The following is a 27,019-nucleotide window of genomic DNA, read 5'->3' as shown; positions in this document are numbered from 1 at the left end:
GCTTTGCTGCTTGGAAATTAGTAACAAAAATCTTATGAATGGGAAAGAACCAGCTTAAAATTCTCATAAAATATTATGTACCCTGATTACTATGCTTCACAACTTACATATGTTACATTTATTTTTTGTATATATAAATATTACATAGTTCAAAATTAAAGAGAATATAATTTCTTCCAATTATTTGTTTTCCTAAAGGTAACAAGAAATTTAGGAAAGATATTTATGCAGCATTTCTTGGAGGAAAAGTGTCAAAATCTTCATAGATTAGCCTAACTGTGCTCCTTAGACCGTCATTTAATTTTTTTTCCCCAAATCAACCTAATTATGGCTGCAATTATTAAACACATCTTTTCAGGCAGGTCTATGTAAACTACTTCATTTCTTGGCAATCCATCTGCCACTGCTGTCACAGTTGCGCCCATTAGCGACTCTTGTTTTGTAAGCCGGGCTGACGGCCTCGGCAGCATGATTGCGAACAAACTTTACAGTTGCAACTTCCTGTGGCTGTGACTGAATCCTTTTCATTAATCAGAATGGTTAGCTGAAAAATATTCCGTAGGAAAACAACTGTGACTCACTAGAAACAACGTAAGTCACAAAATAATTTTTTTGTGATCAGAAATACCCTTGACTCTTAGGTTTTTCTTTCCTTCTTCTGCTGGGAACATCCCCCTTCCCATGAACATTACAGAGAAAGGGGACAGGACTGGGCAAAATGAATAATTATAATCTATGTAAGGAACCACTTTATCATTTTCATTTCCTTTGCTTATCTGACAGCTTGTAATTTCATACATCTGCTTTCATTTGTGAAGTACTCACTTATCCTACCCTTTCTTTATCTGTTCAGACTCCTCTTTTCTTATTTGTTCATTTTATCATATTCACATTCAGTTGCCTGTTGTCTTTTTTACTCTAGAATTCAAAAACCTAGGGTACTGAGAATAGTATAACATTTTCATGTCCAGTTTTCTTTGCAATCTAACAAATAAATAAAACTTAGATAATCAATTCATTTCCTAACTCATAAAGTTATTTTCCCAAATGCTATAATGGTTATATATTAGTAACAGACCCAGGAAGAATTCTTGTATATTTTGTAAGACAGGCAGGAGAGTTTAGTGGAAATGGTTCTGGGCTCGGGATTCAAAGATGTGGACTTTGGGGCTTCCCTGGTGGCGCAGTGGTTGAGAGTCTGCCTGCCGATGCAGGGGACACGGGTTCGTGCCCCGGTCCGGGAAGATCCCACATGCCGCAGAGTGGCTGGGCACGTGAGCCATGGCCGCTGAGCCCGCGCGTCTGGAGCCTGTGCTCCGCAACGGGAGAGGCCACAACAGCGAGAGGCCCGCGTACCGCAAAAAAAAAAAAAAGAAAAAGAAAAAGATGTGGGCTTTCATCCTGGGACGCCACTTAAAAACGTTTCATAAAGTTGCCTGGAGACTCAATGACATAATCTAAGTGACTGATTTACAGCAGCAGCTCAAAACCGGTTGGGAGTAACCTCTCAGAGCTGAAGTTCAGTCATTTGGAAAACAACTTTACGATTAAAAAAAAATTTACCTGCCTACCTCATTCATTCCAATAATCATTTGTTGAGTACCTAATCCATGACAGGCCCTACGTTAGGAGACGAGGTGGAGATGAACAAAACACAGTCCTCACCCTCGAGAAAATGAAAGTACAGAGAGCAGACACGTAACAACAAGCAGTTGTTACTGCTACTACTACCTCTAAGATGATAACGAATTGTTGAAGCCTTTCCGAGGCCAGGCCAGGCCCCATACCAAGAACGTTACCGGCATATCTCATTTAACTTCTATGACGATCTTATCACAGGGTACAATTATTATTAACCCTGTTTTACAGATGTGAAAACTAATCCTTGGAGGGATTAAATCATTTGCCCAGATCACACAGTGATTTGGTGGTAGACCAAGATTTGAAATTCAGAAGTCTAGCGGCAGGGTCAGGGCTTTGTTTTGAAAGGCCATTGTTTTGAAAAGCAAGTGACATAATGGATGCAAATAATCACTGCAAACAGAAAAGTCATTTAATGTTAGTACTCTTGTGTAATAGTTTTAAGTAGCTTGGAAGATCAGATTAACCCAGTGTGTAAAGCAGCCTGACATAGGTAGGCATTTATTTGGAGGGACCAGAGCGACAATCCTATGTTATTACAACTTGAAAAAACTTTTGAAACTATAGGAAGCTGTAAAATACATTTTACAAATACAAATAAAATACATTTTACAAAAGAAGGGAAGTTAAATAACATATTACTATTCTACTTGCATAACAAACGAAGGAGCTAACGTTCTTTCTCCTATCCATCCATCTATCCAACCATCCACCCATCCATCAATCCATCCCTCCAGTCACTGAATATCACGTACGTTTTCTGAGCATCTACAAAATCCCGTGCCAGGCAGTAGCACTAGGGATATGATGGCGAATGAGTCTGAGCTGTGAAAGGTAGCAGAACGTGGCACCCTGAAGTTTGGCTACAGGGGCTCAGGACGCGCCACCTCCAAATATGCCCCTTTGGTATACTGACTATTTTGAGCTGGAGAGGTTTTCTCTGAACTCCGCTTATCTTTAACTCCCTAAGTGCTCCAAAAGGAACTCAACTGTCATAAATTCCTCCAGCCAAACTTTGTCACAAAGATAGCTTGCATCTATTCTTCTCAGGGTCCATTCATCTTTCCTAAAAATCATTTACTCTCCCCTAAGAGGCCTACAACACCCCTCCCCTTTCTCTATTGAGGTGGTATTTAATCCTGAAATCTAAAGCCATCTCTTTGAGGGTCGCTCATTTTCCCCTGGGTATCTCCCGTATGCGCATGAGGTATACATGTTAATCAACTTGCCTGTTTATCTCTCAATCATTTTGTGAAAGAATCTCAGAGGAAAACCTAACTGGGTAGAGGTAAGGTTTCACCTTCCTCTTGCTCCCTGCCTTCTGATAATGCCATCTCTAATTTCTTAATGAAAACGTGTATTTCCACCTCGAATTTCTTAATGAAAACTTGTACTTTTCATTTGCAATTACATGTGCCAGTATTATGTCCCTTTTGAATAACTGTGTCCAATTTAGCGTACTCGAATGGAGAATAATACGAGCTATTTAAAAAATAAAATAGTAGGAATCTGATAGGAGAAGAATTTAGTTATGATCTTTGCAGTAAATTTTTCTTGAACTTGAAAAACTAATCCACAACACTGTTCCTTCTCCAGTGTTTATTCTATCTGAGCAGGGCAGTGACACAAGGAAAAAAAAGTGAAAGACTAAAAAAAGACTGAGTTTTGCTATATCTACCTACATTTGAAATCAAGGATGTATATGCTTTATTGAGAAGATCATATGGTTTTTATTCTTCAATTTGTTAATGTGATGTATCACACTGATTAATTTGAAGATATTGAAAAATCCTTGTATCCCTGGGAAAAACCCCTCTTGATCATGGTGTCTGGTCCTTTTAATGTACTGCTGGATTTGGTTTGCTAGTATTTTGTTGAGGATTTTTGCGTCCATGTTTATCAGTGATATTGGCCTGTAATTTTCTATTTTTGTGGAATCTTTGTCTGGTTTTGGTATCAGGGTGACGGTGGCCTCATACAATGAGCTTGGAAGTGTTCCTTCCTCTGCAGTTTTTTGGAATAGTTTCAGAAGGACAGGTGTTAACTCTTGCACACAAGGATGCACACAAGGATGTATATGCTTTAAAAACAAAGTACTAAAGCCACACTCTGAAGTGCCTATTCAGGGATGGTTAAGACAAAGGTGAGCGGCGTTTAGGAAAACCTATGGAATCTGAAATCAGACGATGTAGATTAGATCTAGATCAGAAGGCTGACTAGTCATTTACTGTGGGTGTGAATTTACGCAAGCCGCTTAGCTTCACTAAACCTTATTTCTCTCATTTATAAAAAGCATTAACTCTACCTGTAGGGATTCTGTAAGAACGGCACGGAAGTGAGGTCATGTGCTTCCCCATCTTGCTTGACTCTTGCTAAATAAATAGCACTCCCACCACCTGAAGCAGAGCTGACTTTGCTGCCTCTACCTTTAAATCAGCGGTTCCCGACCTTTCTGGCACCAGGGACCGGTTTTGTGGAAGACAATTTTTCCACGGATGGGGGGCGGGGGTGGGGGAGGGATGGTTCGGGCGGTACTGCGAGCGATGGGGGGCGATGGGGAGCGATGAGGGGGGCGATGGGGGGCGATGGAGGGGCAATGGGGAGAGATGGGGGGCGATGGGGCGGTGATGGGGGCGATGGGGGGCAGCAGATGAGGCTTCGCTCGCTCCCCTGCCGCTCACCTCCTGCTCCTAACAGGCGGCGGACCCGTACCCAGGGGTTGGGGGTCCCTGCTTTAAAGGGCCTAAACTGTTCTGGAGTGGTCTAAGGGAGTTGGTTTAAATGGTTTCTCCAAACCAATACCGTATGCTAACACATATATATGGGATCTAAAAAAAAAAAAAGGTCATGAAAAACCTAGGGGCAAGATGGGAATAAAGACACAGACCTACTAGAGAATGGACTTGAGGACACGGGGAGGGGAAGGGTAAGCTGGGACGAAGTGAGGGAGTGGTATGGACATATATACACTACCAAACGTAAAATAGATAGCTAGTGGGAAGCAGCCGCATAGCACAGGGACATCAGCTCGGTGCTGTGTGACCACCTAGAGGAGTGGGATAGGGAGGGTGGGAGGGAGGGAGATGCAAGAGGGAGGAGATATGGGGATATAGGTATATGTACAGCTGATTCACTGTGTTATAAAGCAGAAACTAGGGGCTTCCCTGGTGGCGCAGTGGTTGAGAGTCTGCCTGCCGATGCAGGGGACACGGGTTCGTGCCCTGGTCCGGGAAGATGCCACATGCTGTGGAGCGGCTGGGTCCGTGAGCCATGGCCGCTAAGCCTGCGCGTCCGGAGCCTGTGCTCCGCAACGGGAGAGGCCACAGCAGTGAGAGGCCCGCGTACCGCAAAAAAAAAAAAAAAAAAAAGGCAGAAACTAACACACCATTGTAGAGCAATTATACTCCAATAAAGATATTAAAAATAAATAAAAAAATAAAATAAATAAGTTTCTCCAGTAGTAACAAACAAAATGAGCTCAGTAAAGATAACCAGAGACATGATTGTTTTGAGAAAGTTTAAAGCAACGGGACCATTAGCTTATGTCTGAGTCAGAGTTAACTACTTACAACTGGAACATTTTGAAGTGAAACACTAGTCAAATTATTTATTTCACATTTAGATATACCTTCTCAAGGTAACAAGATGGACTGAGAACAACTACCATCTCTAACATGTTAAAAAAAAAAGCCAGTAAGCACGTATAATGTGTGTACAATTTGCCATATACGACCACACCCCAGCACTGAAACTCAACCCTCCACCCACCTCCACGTCACTCTTCGTCTCTCCCACGTGAAGTTGTATCAAAATTTTGGTTAGAATAATTTCTCGAGTTTTCATTTTTATAACCAGGCAAATGTTATCACAGCTGAACAACAGAGTATATCAAGACTACTCTTTCTTGTATAGCCTTGTTCCTTTCCTGGAATTTATAACTGCCTGCTTTTTCATTTGCTTTGCTGTGTATATTTTTAACAGTAATTTAATCTTAAATGCTCCCCTAGTCATATAAATCTCCCCTTAATACTTTTAAAACATTTAGATATTTTGTCAATTTCCTTTTTTTTTAGGAAATTGCTCATGAGGCCTCTGGCCTGCTCCCTCACCCTGAGGATGTCCTTTACCTCTTTCACGTGTTGTATCCTTATTTCCTAGAGTACCTACCTGCTTCTTTCTTGCTTTTCTCCCTCATTTTGGTGGAGGCCATCTCTCCAAAAGCTTTATGCTCAGGACATGAATTTTTTGAAAACTTCTCTGTTTGAAAGATTTTATTTTGACATTAATTAATAGTTTGGTTAGGTACTGAATTCTAGGTTGGAAATACTTTTCCCTGAGATTGCTGGGAGCATTGTTCCAGAGTTTCCTGGCTTCCAGTTGAAAAGCCTCAAACCATTCCAATTCCTAATCCTTTCTGTGATCTGTTTTCTCTTCTCCTCCCCCACATTTTTCTGTAGATTGATGATAAATACCTTGGTTTGCATCTGTTTTCATACATAACAGGCCCTTTCAATTTAGAAACTCATATGCCTTTGTTGAACTAGAAATTTCTCTTTGTTTCTTTGATGATTTTCTCCCTCCCGTTTTACTTTGTTTATTTGTTTCTTATTCCTTCCTTCCCCCCTCCCTCTCTCCTTTTCTTCTTCTTCTTCTTCTTTTTTTTTTTAATAAGAAGTCATGATAGCAAGATGTTGGATTTCCCGGCCTGGTCCTCTAATTTTCTTTCTTGCTTTCTCACGGTTTCATGTGCTTCTTTCTGGGACACTTCTTCAATTTTATATTCCAGCCACCTATTTCCATGATACTTTATTTTTCAATTACACTTTTCCCTTTGAATAATGTATTTCCCAGCTCTCTGAGAAGTTTTCTCCTCCCTGCACAGTCTCTGTGGCCTCCAAGTTGCTTTCTTCCTGGCTGCTTGTTTAGATCTCTGTTTTCATGTCGACGCTCTCCTCAATCCTGTGGTGGTTTGGGGCTACCTGCTCCTGTGGAGGAGTGGGGCAGTAGAAAGGCATCTTGAAGACAGCTGTGTGCGCATAGCTGGGTGGGTTTGTGAATGCTGGGGGTTGACATAGGTCACGCTTGGGCCACTCCAAGCCTTTTCTCTTGTGCTGACTAGATTCCCTCAGAGAAGATTCTCCCAGACTCTTCCCGGAGGGAGACAGTCTAGCTTCGACATCCTGAGAAAGAAGACTGGCGGTTCAACAGTCACTGAAATTTCAAAGACCCTCCACTTTACCGTCCGCAGAGGAAAAATCCTGAAGGTACAGTTGGAGATCTGGGTGTAACTGCTTCTTAAATAGACTTTCAACCAGTTTTCATTTTTTAGTCTTAACTCCTTCCCTCCCCCTACCAATTTCCAGAAGTACCCAACACTGCCAACTTCTACACTTTTAGGAATTCTATGGGTTATTTCTTGGCTTTCTCCATTATCAATTTTGTATTTAGCTTTCTTGGATCTGATAAGTCAGTTATCACTCACCCATCTGTTTTCCTGCTTCCAAAACTACCCTAATTGTCTCCTTCCTAATTCTCTGTGTCCTATGGGTTGATGCTATTTCAATGGGGTTTTAGGAGCAATGGAGGTAAATGCAGGACCTTAACATAACATCTCATATCTGATATCCTTATCACTTTAATGACATTTCTACTGAACCCCCGGGCAGGTGGATTGAAGGGAAAGAAGAATCTAGGTGGGGAGGCAATTGGGTGGAGAAATGAGGAAATAAGTAGTCAGGAAGCAAAGATCACCACCATCCTTTCTCTGTGCATCAGACAGAATGGCCCCAGTCACCCTGCAGGACTCTTCGCATTCTCCTTTGGCAGCAACACATGGACATGGAAGCTTGAGTATTCCTGGGTAAAATTCCAGTGACGCATGTAATTTTGCTGGCTTTTGCCCATAAAAGTTATCCTAGGGTTCCTGAATCCATCTGTCATATTGCTTTCGAGGGCAACAGAAAACTGTGGAATGGGAGTAAGTGTGTGGAAGGGTAAGATTACGGTACAGGAGATAAGCCACTTCTTCCCCTTTATAGAAGGCCAGGGTGGGGTATCAACTATTAATTTTGAACATGGAACAGAATTTCAGCAGGAAATTAATTCTCTTTTCATATCTCTATTTCTAGAGTTGTATAAATTAAAATTCTTTTGAGGCAAAAAATAGACATTAAATTTAAAGACAATATGACACAGTAGAAGGGGCAAAATCCAAAACACTGACACCACCAATGCTGGTGTCGATGTGGAGCAACAAGAAATTTCAGGCATTGCTGGTGGGAATGCAGAGTGGTACAGCCATACGGAAAGGCAGTTGTGTGTGATTTTTCAGGCCTGACCATAGGCAATTATAAAGGTATGATAATAAATTTTATGTTTTCAACTCGACCAGCCTAAAGGATGCCCAGATAGCCGGTAAACATGATTCCTGGGTGTGTCTGTGAGTGTGCAACTGGAAGAGATGAGCACTGGATTCGGTAGACTTGAGTGAAGAGATCCATCCTTGTCAATAAGTGGGCATCACCCAATCCGCTGGGAGCCCAAAGGGAACAAAAAGGCCAAGGAAGGGTGAATTCTCTCTCTCTCTGGGCTACGATGTCCTGGATATTGGAGTTCCTGGTTCTCAGGCCTTTGGATTCTGGGACTTACACCATTGGTCCCCTGGTTCTCAGGCCTTCAGACTTGGACTGAATTATGCCACTGGCTTTCCTGGTTCCCAGCTTACAGACAGCCGACTGTGGGGCTTCCAGGCCTCCAGAACTGTGTGAGCTGAATCCTATAAGAAATCTCCTCTTCTCTTTCTCTCTCTCTTTATTCTACTGGTTCTTTTTCTTTGAAGAAGCCTAATACCAAAGGCTTTCTCTGACAGGCCTCACAGGGGAGAAATGCCCTTCCCACTCCGGACCTGGTGCACAGCCAGCACCTTGCATCCTCTGAAAGGAGCTGCAATCAAGGTCTCAGGCCAACTCATCGGGCATGATTTTCCACATACTTGTATTCCAAGCCCCGGTGCCTTCGTTCGTAGATCTCTTTATCTGAGGCCTTGGGCAGTGGTCCTTGTCAGGTGGAGGCAGGCGGAGGAAACCGTGAAGACGCCTTCCCTCGTGTGACTTAGTAGCCAGTACTCTTCCACCCCTCGCCTTTCTGCTCACGTCCCGCCCTCCGACACCACCACCATCTCAGGGTTCATAGACTGCCAGACTTTTTCGCTCAGGGCTCCCTCAACAGTGAGAAGATGGCACATCTGTGCTGATCACCTGGCCCTCAACCAGTGTGCCGTTCCGTGGGTGAAAATGGAACACAGGCTTTGGCGTTTTCTCCAGGTTTTGACCCCTGCTTATTCTACCACCACAGTAAGTGACTAAAGGCTTAACTCTTCCACTTTTGACTTGTTGCTTTAATTGGCTACTCCAACACCTAGAAGCTTGGCTCTCTCTCGCGCCCAGCTCAGCTGAGCTCCTGACGTTTCCCATACGATCCAGCAGTCAGTCGTGCTCCTTGGTACTTACCCAAATGAGATGAAAATTTATGTCTTGTACACAAAAACCTGCACACTGATATTTATAGTGGCCTTATTCATAGCTGACAAAAATCAGAAGCAACCAAGGTGTCCTTCAGTAGGTGAATGGATAAACTGGTACATCCAGACCATGGAATAGTATTCTGTGCTAAACAGAAATGAGCTATCAAGACCTGAAAGACATGTAGAAAACTTAGATGCCATATTACTAAGTGAAAGAAGCTAATCTGAAAAGACTACATACTGTATGATTCAACTATATTTCAATCTGGAAAAGGTAACACTATGTAGACAATAAAAAGATCAGTGGTCGTCACGGGTTAGAGGGGAAAGAGGGATGAACAGGTGGAGCACAGAGGATTTTTAGGGCAGGGAAATGACTCTGTACGATATATAGGGGTGGATACACGTCATTATACGTTTGTCTAAGCCCACAGGATGTCTAACACCAAGAGTGAACTGTAAAGTAAACCATGGGAGGGAGACGCAAGAGAGAAGAGATATGGGAACGTATGTATATGTACAACTGATTCACTTTGTTATAAAGCAGAAACTAACACACCATTGTAAAGCAATTATACTCCAATAAGGATGTTAAAAATAAAAAGTAAACCATGGACTTGGGTGATGATGCTGTGTCAGTGTAGGTTCATCGACTGTAACGAATGGACTGCCGTGGTGAGGGATGCTGATCGTACAGTGGGCAGTGTGTATGTGGGCGTGGAGGCAGATGGAAAGTTCTCTGTACTTTCCACTCAATTTTCCTGTGAGCCAGAAATTCTCCAAAAAATAGCCTGTTTTATTAAAAAAAATCTAAACATTAAAAAAAAAAGACAACGTGCTATTCCGGTACATCAGACTAAAAACATGAAGTAATATAAATGGTACACGTGTAACCCAAAGGGTATATTAATATCTACATCTGAGATGGTCATAAAAATAACTGACAATATTTAATGTCTGAGAGGAAAGAGAGCTGGCAGTCAGGAACTGTTTAAACATTCCTTCAAAAATAAGACTCCCAGTTTGTGCTTTGATATAAACTCTGTGGCACATCACTGTGTGATTTGGGAGAGTCTTTATTCCTAGTCCCTGAGGTTGGGTAAAGCTTTTCCAGACAAGACAAATACATTCCATTTATCGTTGAAATTAACTGCATTTTGACATCAGTATAATGTTGAACATGCTCTTAACGAGAAAATAGAGAAACAGAAATTCTGGGGTAGGACAGATGGAAATACTGGCAGATAGACAGATAATGGCTGAGGAGTAAGGGGAGATCTAAAATGAAATAAAAAGGAGCAATGTTTTAAACCACAAAGAGGACATAACTGCCACACCAGGCCAGGCTGAGAAATGACTAAGGAGAGCCCTACAGAAAACCTAGGAAAATGACAGTGCAGTGCCATGTTGATGCTGGCTGAAAAAACAAGGCAGGAAGTGGACAGAAGCGCCAAAAAGAAACTTTTCCATTTACAAAGTGTTCAGAAAGAAAAGTCAATTAAAAGAGACAATAAACATTTGCGAGATGGTTAGGAAAATCTACTGTTAAATAGATTTGATTATAGTGTTTTAGCTATTAATACAATTTACAAGACAAATAAAAGGTACGTTACTTTGTAAATTAGAGAAAATGTTTTTCTTTGATACTAGTAAAAAACAAAATAAAAATTTAAATAAATAAGAGATAAGAAGCAAAAAATCGAGGTACTTAATTTAAAAGTAGACAATGCTTTCTTTACAAAAGCCACGTTGAAAAGAGCTTCTGGCACCTGTCCTCTCAGCAACGATGGCACACGAATCCATGCCCTCACCCCAGGTCTCTAGAGCGCCCTTCTGTCTGAGATCACCCTCAATATTAACTGAGCACGACAGGAGCTTCAAATGCTTTGAGGAGCCGGGAAGAACTGTAACATCGGCCCTGGTCCTGAGGAGCTGACAGTCTAGTTGAGAAAACGAGGTGCACACTCACAGGAAAGAACAATATAAGACTGAGTGTAATTAAGTGCTACGTTGAGTAGCATTGATTAAAGCCTTATAGGACTGTAAAAGCGAGAGCTCAATGAGGGCTAGACTAATCAGGGAAGGTTGGGTGTGGGGGGAAAGCTACTCTGCCCGAGGCATGAGAACAGGAGCAAGATTTAGGTAGGTAAGGCCAGGGGAAGGAGGGGACCACATGAGTGACTTACAGTATGAAGTCAGTCACTAAAAAAAGTGTGAGAAGAGCAGCTCGATTTTAAACTATTACAGGAGTAATAATACGATTATATTATACTATAGGAGTATAATAGGATTATATTTCCTTATCTCCTAACCTTTATTTTTGCATGTAATCTTTTTCTTTTTTTTAACATCTTTATTGGAGTATAACTGCTTTGCAAAGATGTGTTAGTTTCTGCTTTATAACTAAGTGAATCAGATGTACATATACATATGTTCCATATCTCTTCCCTCTTGCATCTCCCTCCCTCCCACCCTCCCTATCCCACCCCTATAGGTGGTCACAAAGCACCGAGCTGATCTCCCTGTGCTATGCCGCTGCTTCCCACTAGCTATCTATTTTACGTTTGGTAGTGTATATATGTCCATGCCACTCTCTCACTTTGTCCCAGCTTACCCTTCCCCCTCCCCACGTCCTCAAGTCCATTCTCTAGTAGGTCTGCATCTTTATTCCTGTCCAGCTCCTAGGTTCTTCATGACCATTTTCTTTTTATCTTTAGATTCCATATATATGTGTTAGCATACGGTATTTGTTTTTTTATTTCTGACTTCACTCTGTATGACAGACTCTAGGTCCATCCACCTCACTACAAATAACTCAATTTCATTTCTTTTTATGGCTGAGTAATATTCCATTGTATATATGTACCACATCTTCTTTATCCATTCATCTGTCGATGGAACTTAGGTTGCTTCCATGTCCTGACTATTGTAAATAGAGCTGCAGTGAACGTTGTGGTACATGACTCTTTATGAATTATGGTTTTCTCAGGGTATATGCCCAGTAGTGGGACTGCTGGGTCATATGGTAGTTCTATTTTGTTTTTTAAGGAACCTCCATACTGTTCTCCATAGTGGCTGTATCAGTTTACACTCCCACCAACAGTGCAAGAGGGTTCCCTTTTCTCCACACCCTCTCCAGCATTTACTGTTTCTAGATTTTTTGATGATGGTCGGTCTGACTGGTGTGAGATGATACCTCATTGTAGTTTTGATTTGCATTTCTCTAATGATTAATGATGTTGAGCATCCTTTCATGTGTTTGTTGGCAATCTGTACATCTTCTTTGGAGAAATGTCTATTTAGGTCTTCTGCCCATTTTTGGATTGGGTTGTTTTTTTTGATATTGAGCTGCATGAGCTCCTTGTAAATTTTGGAGATTAATCCTTTGTCAGTTGCTTCATTTGCAAATATTTTCTCCCATTCTGAGGGCTGTCTTTTCATCTTGCTTATGGTTTCCTTTGCTGTGCAAAAGCTTTTTAAGTTTCATTAGGTCCCATTTGTTTATTATTTTTTTTTATTTCCATTTCTGTAGGAGGTGGGTCTAAAATGATCTTGCTGTGATTTATGTCATGGAGTGTTCTGCCTATGTTTTCCTCTAAAGAGTTTTCTAGTGTCTGGCCTTACATTTAGGTCTTTAATCCATTTTGGGTTTATTTTTGTGTATGGTGTTAGGGAGTGTCCTAATTTCATTCTTTTCCATGTAGCTGTCCAGTTTTCCCAGCACCACTTATTGAAGTGGCTGTCTTTTCTCCATTGTATATTCTTGCCTCCTTTAACAAAAATAAGGTGACTGCACTTTCCTGGTGGTGCAGTGGTTGAGACTCTGCCTGCCGATGCGGGGGGGCGCAGGTTTGTGCCCCAGTCCGGGAGGATCCCGCGTGCCGCGGAGTGGCTGGGCCCATGGGCCGTGGCCGCTGGGCCTGCGCATCCAGGGCCTGTGCTTCGCGGTGGGAGGGGCCACAGCAGTGAGAGGCCGGCGTACCGCAAAAAAAATAAATAAATAAGGTGACCATATGTGCGTGGGGTTATCTCTGGGCTTTCTATCCTGTTCCATTGATCTATATTTCTTTTTTTGTGCCAGTACCATACTGTCTTGATTACTGTAGCTTTGTAGTATAGTCTGAAGTCAGGGAGCCTGATTCCTCCAGCTCCATTTTTCGTTCTCAAGATTGCTTTGGCTATTAGAGGTCTTCTGTGTTTCCATACAGATTGTGAAACTTTTTTGTTCTAGCTCTGTGAAAAATTTGCATGCAATCTTAATCCATATAATCCAGCAAAGAATACACAAAGCACTTCTTACAACACATAAGAAAGTAAAAATGTTTGTAGTTTGATTAAAATATTTGGGAATAATCTATTTATAATAATTCTGGTCTGTATCTTTGGAAAAGTGAAAGTTTTGTTTGAAGAGTAGCCATTTGACCTTCATTTCAAAGGTTAAATTTTAAAATCTGTATAGGTAATGTTCGTATTGCTTTTTTTCCAATGTGAAATTTTACTTTTACTTAATAAAATCATGGCAGGGTTTGAGGGATATTAAAGGTGATGTGAGCACCAGTCTGCCTGACATCAGCCCGGTGGCCTAGAGCTTCTTTCCTAACCTCTCAACACGGAGGTTGGGCTCCATCTCTGAGGCTTCATAAAGAACATGCTGTCTGTTTCTATGAAATTTATTAAGTGGTTGAATATTATACTTGGCTGACAATTACTTTCAAAGAGAATGAAAGCTTTCTTCAAGGTGAATTAAGAAACTTATACAAATACTTTTGTTAAAAATTAAATATGAGATGCTGATGGTGAACTGGGCAGAATGAGAACTAAGCAAGGACACTGGGATCTAATCCCACAGACTGAGTGTGATTATTTTCAATCACTTAACTGCCAAGGGCATTGTATTAGTTTGCTAGGGCTGCTGTAACAAAGTACCAAAAAATGGACGGTGGAAAACAACAGAAATGTATTGTCTAACAGTTCTGGAGTCTGAAAGTCCGAAATCAAGGTCTTGGCAGGGCCATGGTCCCTCTCACATCTGTAGGAAAGAGTCCTTCCTGCCTCTTCTAGCTTCTAGTGTTGGCAGGGTTTGCTCCTTCTGAGAGCCTCTGAGGGACAATCTGTTCTATGCCCTTCTCACAGCTTCTGGTGACAGGTGGAATTCCTTGCCATTCCTTGGCTTGTAGACGCATCACTTCAATCTCTGCCCTGCCTTCATATGGCATTATTCTCCCCATGCGTCCTCACACTGTTTTCTCTCTGTGCACGTCTGTGTCCAAATTTTCATCTTCTTAGAAGGACACCAGTCATATTGCATCAGAGGCCCTCCACTCCAGTAGGACGTCCTCTTAACTGCTTACATCTGCAACAGTCTATCTCCAACTAAGGTCCTACTCTGAAGTACTAGGGGTTAGGTCTTCAACATATCTTTTTTGGATTGAATATACAGTTCAATTCATAACAGGCCTCATTATCTGAGCCTGTAAAATCAGGATTTTGGACTAGATGTGGTGGATCTGAACTGTTTTTTGGGTGACATATTCCTTTGAGACGATGATGAAGGCTAGACACCCTTGACTCAGGGCAACACACACCTACTGGATATTCTGCACAGCATCAAGATGAAGCCCTCCATTGAACCCCTAGGAAGCAGGGGCCCCAGGTAAGGAGTGCCGTCACTGAAGGAAGGCTCTTTAGTTTCTGCAAGAGCAACATTCCTTGAGCTACAAATACATCACCTATAGCTCCAAGAGAGCACACGTCATGTCCAGAGCCTTGTACAGTGGTGTTCGGTTAAAACTTTTTGAGCTTGAAGACGATTGGGTGTAATGGAACATCAGCATTCTGGATGCCCCAGGCAGGGCATCATGAGTCAGAATCCACGGAGATGGAATAAAAACTCGATACCAATGTTCCATATGGAACGCACAGGGTGGCAAATTACCCACCTTCCTCTTGTTCTTGACCCCAGCCTAAGATGCAGACTCATCTGATCAGTACTGCCCTCCCATGTGTTCTGCCCTATCCTGTTTTGTGTCTTCTTCCTGCTACTCTGCCCCCTCCCAATCCTCTCTGAGGAACAACGCCTTCCCCTTTGAGCCTTGCCCTCCCGACCACTGCTGCCCCTGCAACCTCCAGGGGTGATGGTGGGGGGCACCCCGCTCCCTGATTCTGTCTGTGAGCCATTGCTTCCTCTCATTCCATAAAGATCCCTCTTCCTCTGAAGGTCATGCCATGTATCTATACTTCCATCCTTCCCCTTCGTTAGTGTCGTGGAGGCACCAGGATGGCCGGCAAAGAGCAGGCACTCAATAAATACTGGTTGAGTGGTTGATGCTTTGAATAAATGATTGACTGAATAAAAGTTGTTTCCTTGGTCACTCTTCTGCAATTATGGGATGCTTCCACTGCTGGCCTCACTGTGCTTCTTCTATACCTTCTCCTATCATGATTCTCGATGAAGTGTCCCTGGAGGACCAAACAAAAAGCCCAGCTCCTTCCCAATCCCTTGATCTCCTCAGTGACTTCCTTCCCGCCTTTACTGACTTTGACCACCCTGGTCACACCGAGAACTGCTCCACGTCCTCTCGTTTGACCACAACCTCTGATGCTTTCAGCTCTCGCATGCTCCCTGTAAATCCCGATACTCTGATTTTGCAGCAGTCTCTTCCTGGCCACACTTCTCTCCCTACACATCTTGAACCTCTCTCTTAAGATGTACTCAATGCCCCCCACCTCCTGCCTCCTTTCAGCCGGACATGGGCCTCACTTGAAGCCTGAATCGCTCTCTGCCTCTTTGGGTCTTGCCCGGTGAGCGTCACCAGGTGCCACTGCCCACATGTCTCTGCAGGCTCTTCAACAGCTCACGGGCTCATGCTAGGTCTTGGGCAGCCACCTCCCCAGCGCTTCCCAGTCACTCCCCTCAAGACCTGCCCTGTCCCATTCACAGCAGACAGCCTCGCCTCATCCTTTATCAGGCACCTTCTCCTAGAAACTGGTCTACTTCTGAAACCTGCCTGGTGCCTCCTTCCACAGGACTCCCGACCTCACGCCACTGCCTAGTCTAGGCCCTTGTTTCTTCAGTTATTTCACTCAAAAAATATGTGTCAGGAGGACTACTATGCACTGGGCCCTGTTCTAGATGCTGGGATACAGTAGGCAAACCAAGAGAGACAAAATTCTATCTCTCACTGGCGGGTAGAAGAGTGGGTGTGAAGAACAAATCATAAACGGTAAAAACTTCAAATAAACAGGATAATTCAACTTTTCATAAATCCTACTCATAGAACAGGAGGGAAAAACTAGCGCTGACCCTTGAAGGAGGAGCTCAGACTCTGGTCTGAGAAAGAAATTCTCCGCAGCTCTCCCACCTCCAGGTGCCCTGTTTCCCTCTACAGGCAGCCATCAAACCTTCCTGGTCCCCACACCGACCTCTAGTTACATCTTTCTTCTTCCCTTCCCTGCTGACTTTCTTTAAAGATTACTCTGCACATGCTCTCTCTGCATTCTTTCTTTTTTATTTAGTTGACTTTTTGTTGAAAATGTAATGTGTATATAAAATAACAACAAAAACTGTAGAAAAGGCTATTGTAGTTCTGAGCTGTCCAGTTACCCTTCAACCTACCATAATCCAGCTTCTGCTCCCCCAGTCCACTGAATCCACTTCGGTAAGGTCTCCAATGACTGTCCCTCCACAGGTGGACCTTTCCAGCCTTACCTTACTGTACCTCAGCACTCCTGACCCCTGTTACTTCCCTCGCTCATATAACAGCTTTGTGAGGTTACAACACAAGCTCTTCCTTCTCTGGTGCCTCTTAAATACTGATATTAAATACCTTTGCCACCTTCTCTTTCTGTAAGCACCCACCTTAGCTAGACTGACCATATAATTCTTATGATCTCTATGGGATGCCTCTGAGAGTGAAAGAAGGCAGTATGAATAACTATTACTCTTGATTAGCAAGTGTAAACTGAGACTGTTCCATATAAACTGGGATGTATGGTCCCTCTATTCTTCGGAGATCACATCCACTGTTGCGGCTTTAACGAACACGTACCTATTCACCAAAAATAAATCTGTAGCCTTGACACTGACAGTGAGCTTTATTTTCCAATCTTCAGGTACTGATTTCTTACAGACATCTCAAATTCAGCATGGCCCAAACTCAATCATACCCATACCCCAAACCTGCTAATCCTTCTCTTTCCTCTCCAAGTCGTAGAGATTACTCAGCTCTCCAAGCCAGGGCTCATGAGGGAGAACTTCCTGTTCTCTCTCACCTATTCGATTTAATCCCCAAGACATGCTGACTTCAGTTCTGAAGATTTCTTCAATCCACTGTTTTTCCCTTGGACTATGGTCATAACTTTTTATCTGATGTCCTTGCTCCAGTCTTGTCTGCTTCAAGTCTATTTCCACACGGCTGACAGAGTGACCTAACACTGCCCACACAGCTGCTCTGAACCTTTCAGCAGTTTCCTGTCACCTCCAGGATAAGGACTCTCATCACGATCTCATTCTCTTGACTCCTTCAGCCTCATAACCTGCTAGTCACTCTCCCTTTGCACCCTCAGGATACCAGACAGTCGCAGAAACACACATACAGCACCCCCATTAAGCTGACTCTTACTCCATAGCTTCTTTGCTCATGCTGTTCCTTCTGCCTGGAACGCAGATCCCTTATTTCCCTCACCAACATCTATAGCGTTATCTCTAGTCACACAGCCTGCCCGGAGGGGAGCTCGGTGCCCCTGCTGTAAACTTTCATGCTGCCCATCCATGCCTCAGCCACAGTTCCAGACACGTCAGTTTGAAATTAATGATGTCAGTCTTTCCTACTAGTTGGTAAACTTCCTGAGGACAGGGGCAGTGCCCCTTAAATACTTAATATATAGTCATCCTATTTTTAGGAAATCTCATCCACTGTTATGGGTTTAAATAAGCAAATTTAAATAACTTGGACTTCATATTGAAATAAACAACTTCATTACTCCTGCATGTTTTCACTTTTGCCTATGTGTTTTATAAGGTCATCAGAGCAGGGATTAAAAATGTACAAAGGCTTCAGCTGCCAAAAACTGCAAGTTTTATTAAATTAATTTTTAAAAGTAGATCTTAGCACAGAAAACAGGGTGATTAAATTAAAAATATAGTTGTGATGCACCAAAGTAAGAAAAGAGTAAATATTCAAATGTTTAAGACTACAGAAAATCAGAATACATTTCGATAGTGGTTTGACTTGGAAAATTTTGTGAAAATATTATCCAAAAGCATTTTTAAAAATAAAAGCAGCTTCTCATTCCTTTTGTTTTTTATTACTTACATTTTATAAAAATCGTACCATTTTTAAATGGGAGATTAGCATTAAATATTCTAAAATCTATCAACAGTATCCCTCAAATCTACCCAAACATTCTTCTCTACTTTCCAAGATGTTTCCTCTTATGATTTCCATGTTCTTCTCGGTTTAGCTCTGACTCAGAAAGAAGGAACTTTTCACTTTGTATGTCAATACCCAAACTATCTGACCTTCAAGGAACAGAAGAAGACCACAAGTTTTGGATAAAATGTGGTGCTCCTGTCACTTACTCATTCAAGTAATTTGGGGGTAATTTAGAAAGTATAATCTAAAGTTTAAAGAATATTATTAGTGTTACCAGAGGCATAACAACAGCATCTGGCACAACTGGCATTTAATGAACACAGAAAGAGAACCACACAGCAATTTAACAGTCAAGATTATGAATGACTCCAAAGAGTTTATGTTCTTCTGACAAAGTCCTACTCTTATGGTAGTTTTTTATCTCCTACTTCATCATCCCTTTGTGCAATCTCTCCTAATTATATTTTGGCTTACAAATCTGGTTTTGTGAACTGTGGTTATTTTTTTGAGAAGGAAAACAATTTGAGGTATTTCGAAAATTAAAACACGCTTTGCTATTTTCTCCAAGCGGAGGATTATCGGACCGTTCCAAAGGGTTAGGCACTGGCTTTCCAGCTCGGCAAGCACCCTAAGGTAGATCGGATGAGGTGGGGATACATCTGCCATTTGACACTCCACTGAGAAATACATTTGGCCAAAATACAACTGAGAAGAAGTTAAAATATCTTTAAATGTAATATTTAACTTTTATTGGCAAGTTGTAGATACTATAAAAACAGCTCCAAGCTCCTGATAAATATTCCTGAATACTCCCTACCTGTCAGAAGGTGGAGCTCTAAACATATCTGAAATACTGGCTTTTTATATGTATGTTTCAAAAATGTGTGTAATGAGGAGATTAAAGCAGGAGTAAAGTCTTTAGAAAAAGGGTTCTGAAGAATATTCCAATTCTCTCAATATAAAATCACCCATATCTCCCAATATGTACATGGTTAACTAACAGAAAGCATATTTAGTATGTTCCTTTGAAACTTCACTATACTGCCTACTATAAAAATGTAGGTATGGTAATTCAAAATAAAAGATAAACTATATTTAAGAAACACAGTTTAAAAAATCAGGACCACTTAGTTGAATGTCAGCAAGGCCGTTAACACTTACAAGCATCTCGGATGTAGAGTAACATGGCTATGAAGATATAATCAACCAAACTCAGGCTGAGGCCATCTGCAAACAAGGCATCCCAGACCACCAGAAGATCCTGCAGGGGGAACTCTCGTCCAAACAGCAGCCGTACCCACCGTCTGGGAAGAAACAAAACCCAAATTCAGAAAATAGTACTTTTGAGAGTAATATAAAGAGGAATCATTTTCTCCTGTGACTGTGAAAAAATTATAAATTTTAACTGATCACACTGAGCAAATATTATATATCAAAAATATAATACAGTGAAATCCAAGTTTTAAGCTTTCAAATGAGTTTTGTAATTTTACAACTAGGCCACAATCATTAAACTTTATTCCTATATGTATAAAACACAAGTATGATATTTGAAAAGGGTAGAAATCTTTCATATGTATTAGAAATCACAAATTTCAAAAAGGCAAAGAGAAAAATGAATGTAGTTTGATAGTTGCCTCATACGTAAGGTTATGAATTAAAAAATAACAATATTCCAAAATTTTATATTATTACTGACCTTTTTTTTGTTAACTAGACTTTTGCAAATGGTCATATGACAAATTACTACAGCCAAACAGAAAACTGCATTCTCACATTTCACTCCTATGTAAAAATATTCATTTTAAAATTAAATGTGGAAAAAACAAAAGATATCTGTTTTTGTCAAGCGCAGACAGTTATTTCAAATGAAACATATAATGATACTTAATTTTTAACTTCAGAATAGATATACCTTATCAGTGAGGTTATCTTTCTAGGGGTAGTTTTCAAAACACAGTCAGTTTTATGGCCAGGAAAACGAACACTGATGCTACAGAGCAGACATAAAAAGCTAATAGGAATACTAAACAAGGTCTGTCTCTAATTTTATATCATAAATAGTAACACCTCAGATTCTGAGCCAATGCTAAGCTATTTATATCTAATTCTTACAAGAAAATTAAAATAATTCACTTTGATATATTTTTATCCATTTACTTCTAATTGTATATATATGGCTATAATTTCCTTACACAAGCCTTTCTCTAAGGAACTTCAGCTAGAAATCTGTGTGATTCTGGCACATAGCAAAGACTCAAAAATTCTAAATTTCTAGTACCACTAAATAGTACAGAATAGAGGAGATTCTTTACAAATTAGTTAAGAGATATTATTACCTCCTTGCAAAATTCAAAACCAAATATAACCATCTGTGAGGTTAAAGTGAGGCCAAAAAAAAAAAATTCAAATACTGCTTTTTTTTCAGGGAGTATTACATTTAAGGAGGAATCAAAAAGCTGTGACAAAATACTGTATAATCACACATACGCATCACAGTTTATTAGGAACCATATGATCAAATATTTGAGTTCTTTTATTAATATTACCAAATTAATCAACAGAATAATTAAACTATTTTCAACTTCATCTTAAATTATGTTACTCAATTTTTCAGGAAGAAATTTAATGTCTAAATGACATCTATCCTTTAAAAAAAATGTTATAGTATTGCTTAGAATGTTTATCTACCTTTCAGTTCTTACCTCACTGCTAATATATGAGAGGTGACTAACACAAAATATATATATGTATATTTTGTCTAATATGCTTGTATTTATGTGGTTTAGAATGAAACATTATTTCTCCACACACTTCTAATTCTTACAAATTACAAATGCTAATATTTACTGTTTTAAGAAGTACCAAAATATCCCTAAATTAAACAGGTTGCTCTTCTTAATTACAAACAATTAACTGGTCTTGCAAAGAGTGTCGGGGAACCAGAGAATGGGCAAAGCAAAAAGTACCTGGATTAGACCATCTGGGGGACCTGTTTAAGGACCTTTAAACTGATAACTATCTATATCTGCGTTAGTAAGTGACTAAAATCACTTAGAACATGGTTATCCAGTTATCCAAGTGACATAACTGATGAAACATTCATCAATGAAAAAAACTGATGAGGGGCGAATGTATAACATGGTGACCATAGTTGGTAACACTGTATTGTATCATTGAATTTTGCTAAGAAAGAAAGAACTTAAATGTTCTCACCAAAAAAAAGAGATAAATATGTGAGATCATGGCTATGTTAATTAAATAGATGGAGGAATCTTTTCACGATGTGCACGTACATCAAATCACAATGATGTATGCTAAATATCCTACAATTGTATGTGTCAATTATACCTCAGTAACGCTGAAAAACATAAGTAAATAAATAAGAATTATCTTGGTTTGACAGATAGGCAAATTTTGGCAATTTGAAAACTGCAAATTCTGACATTTAAGTGATTCCTCCTGGTTCAAATCTGGATGCCAGTACAAAACTCAAGGATCACACCCGTAAAACAACACTGTGCCCTGAATGTGGCCCCTTCCCTCCTGGAGGTTATTTTAATGCTGTCCTTATCTGAATAAGCCCATTTGGTAACTGCTGCTGCTGTTTCCCAAAAGACATTGCTTTTGCTAGGCCTTCTTATGTGTAGAGAAAATTTTTTCTGTGTGTTTTCCAGGCTATTGAAAGCAAAATGCCTTTTGAAAAAAGGTGACATCTATCATATTACAATAAATATCATTTATCAAAAAAAACCCCCAAACTAATGAAGGTTAATACATACCACGGATGAGAATACAATGCTATCTTTATCCCTCTTCCTTAAAGTTCAAATTCCTCTCATTTTCTTATGGACAATCACATCTTTGGTTTCATCACAGATAATGCATCGAAAACAAAGGAGTCTACTTTTCAGAAATAATCTATATTCCTATTATTTCTATAACAAAATGCCCAGTTATTGCCCAAACCCCTTCTCTTGCAGCTTTCCTGCCATTTGGGGTTGTGTTAGCTTAGCTTCAAAAACCACCCTGCAGATACATATGTGCCGCAGTTGCCACCGCAGAGCTGTCAGGAGTGGGGACTGAAGACACCTAGCAATCTACAGTGAATAAAACATGCCTTCAAAACCACACAGAATGTACGCCTTCAGTACTTTTATATTTAATGTGTAATCTGTGATGTGCCGCTTTATAAATATTTTACATTGCTTTATTTTTGAAGTTTCACCTTGCCAAGTACACTGGTAAATAATTCCAGGGCAAGGACCAAAGCTTGTGAGTGTGTGTGTGTGTGTGCGTGTGAGTGTGTGTGTGTGTGTGTGTGTGTGAGAGAGAGAGAGAGAGACACAGAGAGAAATAGAGAGAGAGAGCGTGAGCCAGAAAGTTCTCTGTAAAGAGCTGTGTACACTTTGCTAAGTGCTTTACGTGTTTACCAAGGTCTTGTTAAACTCACTGTAAAGCCACCTGTCACACTACTGACAAGGAAAGGTGGCTAAATTGGAAATACAGGAATTCATCTGGGTAATGGCAGCATAAAAATAATTCAGGAAGTGGAAAAAAATCCAGAAACACAGAAGGAAAAAATTCATTAATAGGTGCCTAGCAAGTTTCTTTTATATAAAACTGTTAATAAGTTGTACATGCAAGGATATTACATTAAAGCAAAATATAGTTTCCTCTATTTTACCTGCAATTATAGGAAAATTAAGGCCAAATTCTCAAAATATTTAAGGCGTACACTGTATGACTAATGGAACGCTTTGGGACCAACAATGACCTTATCAATAATTTAATCATTTTTATCCCAACTGGGTTTAGTTCATACATATATTCACCACACACAAAATTTCCTGTGCTATTTTGGACTTTCTTCATTGAGCTTAAAAACCAAGAAAAAAATCAGTTCTTTATGGAATGAGTTACCAATAGAAACAATTTCAGTATGCTTTTGTATTCCTAGAAAGGAAAACTTACTCTAAGAAATGAGGTCCTGTAAAGAAGTCACTCCTAAAATTAACATGCTTTTATTGCAGTTAAAAATACTTAGCAAGAATTTAAGTTACACTTAAGGGTAGCATTAAACCTTTCTTTTAGTTTCAGTTTAATTGCTTGATACTATTAATCTTGCTTTATGTATGTTACACCTGCAGATTGCAATGCTCGTAACCTATACCTTGTATTATTTGTGAAAATACAGTAATTCATTTTTTACCAGACTTACTTAGTAATTAAAATCTACACAAACCAAAAAGACCTTCTGAAGTATTAAATTTAATAATAAACCACCCACAGACAGGACAGTCTCCATGTCTGCATTTATGCCACTATTCTCAGTTTTAAATTTCTGTGTAATTAAGCTGTTATCCCCTGGGGATCAGTGATTCCTGATGGTGTTATTGCTTGGTGAATGACCCATGGAAACACCAAGAGAAATACATTTTTTACTGATCAGTTTATGAAAATGACCAATTTGACTGAGGTTTAAATAAACAATTTGACTGAGGCTTAAATAAACATAGCCTTAATCCAACATGGCTGCAGTGGGTTATACACGCAGAAAGCAATTTATACACTAGATCTTCATTTCTTTTTTCTTCTGAGATATGGGTACAGCCACCTTGGAAGAACAAGTAAAATGGAAAAGGTATATTCAATTTAATTTAACAGACACTATAGGGGCATCTTGAGTAACCTGTGATCACTGGGTAAGCATATTGGAACACAAAAGAGCAATGTTAGAGTTTTGCTTAATGATATTAATTTTGTCTTTTGCCTTCTGTTCACTTGTACTTTTCAAAACTAACAGTTAATTTTTAAATAATCCATGCCTGGTAGAGAAGAAACACAGAATCCAAATTCTGCGTTTGTGTCAGAGAAACACAAAAGCAAATCAGAAGTTCCCATCTCTGTGCCTGCCTCCTCCCTTGACTGAATTTAGGCTCTTCTTATACTGAGTTCCTTTGTACTCAGTTCTTTTTGAATTAATTTACCGAGTTTTCCTTTATGTCAACTCTGTGAAAACAGTCTTAAAATTAGAACCAAATATTGTAGTTATTATAATTAGGGTCACAAGGCAGTCTCATCTTTAATTCTAACTTCTTTGGAGAGCAAAGCCACAAAAGATGGAAGCCAAAATAAATCATTCCCCCCCCCCCAGTTTCACGTTTATTCTTTTTCTGACAGCTCTGCAGAATACATTATTGGAAGATGCTTAGCCTGTTGGCTATTTTTTCAATCTATTTCAATTTGGTCTCCTTAAAAATATTTGGGATCTGCATGTGTTACAGAAAGATCTGAATACTTCAAGCCCATCAAACTCTGCTGCAAAAACTGAAGGAACTGCACTTCAAATTAGTTATTATCTTTAAGGAACTCAAATTTGCTTTCTAAGTGCTCCTTGTAATACGCAGGTTGAAGCCAGCTTGAATTTGGCTTTCTGGGAACACGTGTTAACCCCCACAGGATAAGTACACGGACTGTCAAAAGCGTATTTTTGACTTTGGGGAAAATTCTCTGTTCCTTTCAGTGGGCAGTACATAGCCCTTTATTAAGGAAGGTTTCTTATTCCAAAAATAAGTTCCTAATAATTATTACCCATTCGTACTGTAATTTATTCTCTTTGGCAAGGGTCTGAAGCTGTTTTGAAGCTGTTTTGTCAGAACAACTATAATACGCCCTTTGCAAAAACAGCCTGAATGGAAAGCAGAGCCTTGTGTATCTATGTTTCTTCAGCGGTTCAAGATGCTCTGAGAGTGTGGGGCACAGAGGATGACCATCACACGTCTTGAGGCTGTATAATCCTTGAACGTTCCCTCTCTCTCTGTCTCTCTCTCTTTCTCTCTCTCTCACATACACACACACACACACACACACACACACACACACACACACTTCTTTCAGAGGTAGACCTGCCATTTGGATTACAAGTATGGTATATCGAGGAGTAATTTTAGGATGTATGATTTACCAGCAAGTTCAAATAAAGCTATTGAAAGGTGGTCATACTCCAATATCGATTTAGCTGTATGAATAGGATGTGCTCTCACTGAGAATCCTATTGTACACTCCAACCAGGGTGCAGCTGGAATCATAGCCCTGACTCAAGAGAACATGGGGGTAAAAGCTGCTATGAAGTAATCTCTCTACCCGATCACTTACTTGGGCTCCACTACAAGTGAGCTACTGGGCATCTCCTTGAGAAAATTACTTGGAAGCCACTCCGACCTATGAATAACAGCATGAAGAATTCATGGATGGTCGGTGGTCACGTTGGGACACTTAATTTTAGGCTCTGTGAATACTAGTGTTTATTTATACTACAAACAAGTCTTACTTCTAGGAAGTCTATAAATAGGCTTTGTTCTGTCATTTTATCTTCAGGAAAGGGAGTTATGAGCAAGTCGGTTTTCTGAAAGAGCACACACCGTCTTCCTAAAAATAATTGCTCCTATCCTTCCCTAATCTGAAACTCATTAAAAAACAAAACAAACCTTGTGCGACTTTATTTATTTATTTATTTTTTGAAATTGTCATAGGCTATTTCACATACCAATGAGATCTTAGCCTCACTGAATAACACTTTTCAATTTCCTCTGCATAAATCTCCTAATACACTCATATATATTGTTGGAGGAACTAACATAAGGTGTAACACTAAACTAAGAAATATCATCAGGATCCATGTGATTCAGGGTGGACGTAAGACCGCACGTCTGCAGACCGGTCACACGTCGTGAAGAGAGTCAGACTGAGCCCCTTCCTAAGAGGCAGCAGCGGTGCCTGGTTTCTATGACTTCTTACCGCTTACCTGTATCTGTAAGCACCTTCTGGGAGTGGTTTTCTCGGGCCCTCTTTTCCTTCTCCCCCTCCCCGCCTTCGCACAAGGCGCCCCGACCCTGCCCAGCTGTGCGGAGGCTAGGACAAGTGCGTCACTCAGGCCTGATGCTTACAGGTTCCGTATCTATTCTGTTCCCCCATCACACTGTCCAGAGATGAAGGCACTGATAAACAGATCCCAGCTCAAGGGTTAATTACTGATAGGTTGGTTTGGTTCTTCTTCCTTCTGCGGCAGATCACAAGCTCCTTGGGGTTATTTGGTGTTGGACAGAGTAGGGGAGTTAACAAATGTTTATTAAATTAATATGAATCCTCCTTCCCAGGTCAGCTCTTGTTAACCAGTGATCTTCTTGACCTTGAGCCTGCATCCTTGATCTCTCATACGTTTCCTAGCTGCTCATCTGACATTCCCCTGGGCTGCTCTCCTCTCTGTAGGGATCCCTCGACACACATACTGAATAGTAAGTGATCATACCTATGAAGGAATCGATCAAGGCCTCCTAAGCCCTCTCTCTTGGACTTTCTCCCTTCACTTCCTGTACTCTGGCTCCCTGCTTGCCTACACCTCAGATGGTCTGCAGCTGGGGCCTGTAGTCTACTAGGACCCTGCCCTCAAAATGTGATCCTAGGACCGGCCCCAACATTG

General features: G+C 40.5%; 1 protein-coding gene across 1 annotated transcript in view; it reads right to left on the bottom strand.

Moving 5' to 3' along the window:
- Positions 1–27,019, bottom strand: part of TBC1D5 (TBC1 domain family member 5) — a 343,310-nt gene that overhangs the window by 133,096 nt on the left and 183,195 nt on the right. The window contains exon 12 of the mRNA XM_065876432.1: positions 19,699–19,841. Coding sequence (XP_065732504.1) covers positions 19,699–19,841 — 143 coding nt within the window. The remainder of the gene's footprint in view (positions 1–19,698; positions 19,842–27,019) is intronic.

This window comes from Phocoena phocoena, chromosome 4 (genome assembly GCF_963924675.1).
Source record: "Phocoena phocoena chromosome 4, mPhoPho1.1, whole genome shotgun sequence".
NCBI classification, from domain to species: Eukaryota; Metazoa; Chordata; class Mammalia; order Artiodactyla; family Phocoenidae; genus Phocoena; species Phocoena phocoena.
This window is presented reverse-complemented; position numbering and strand designations above follow the sequence as displayed.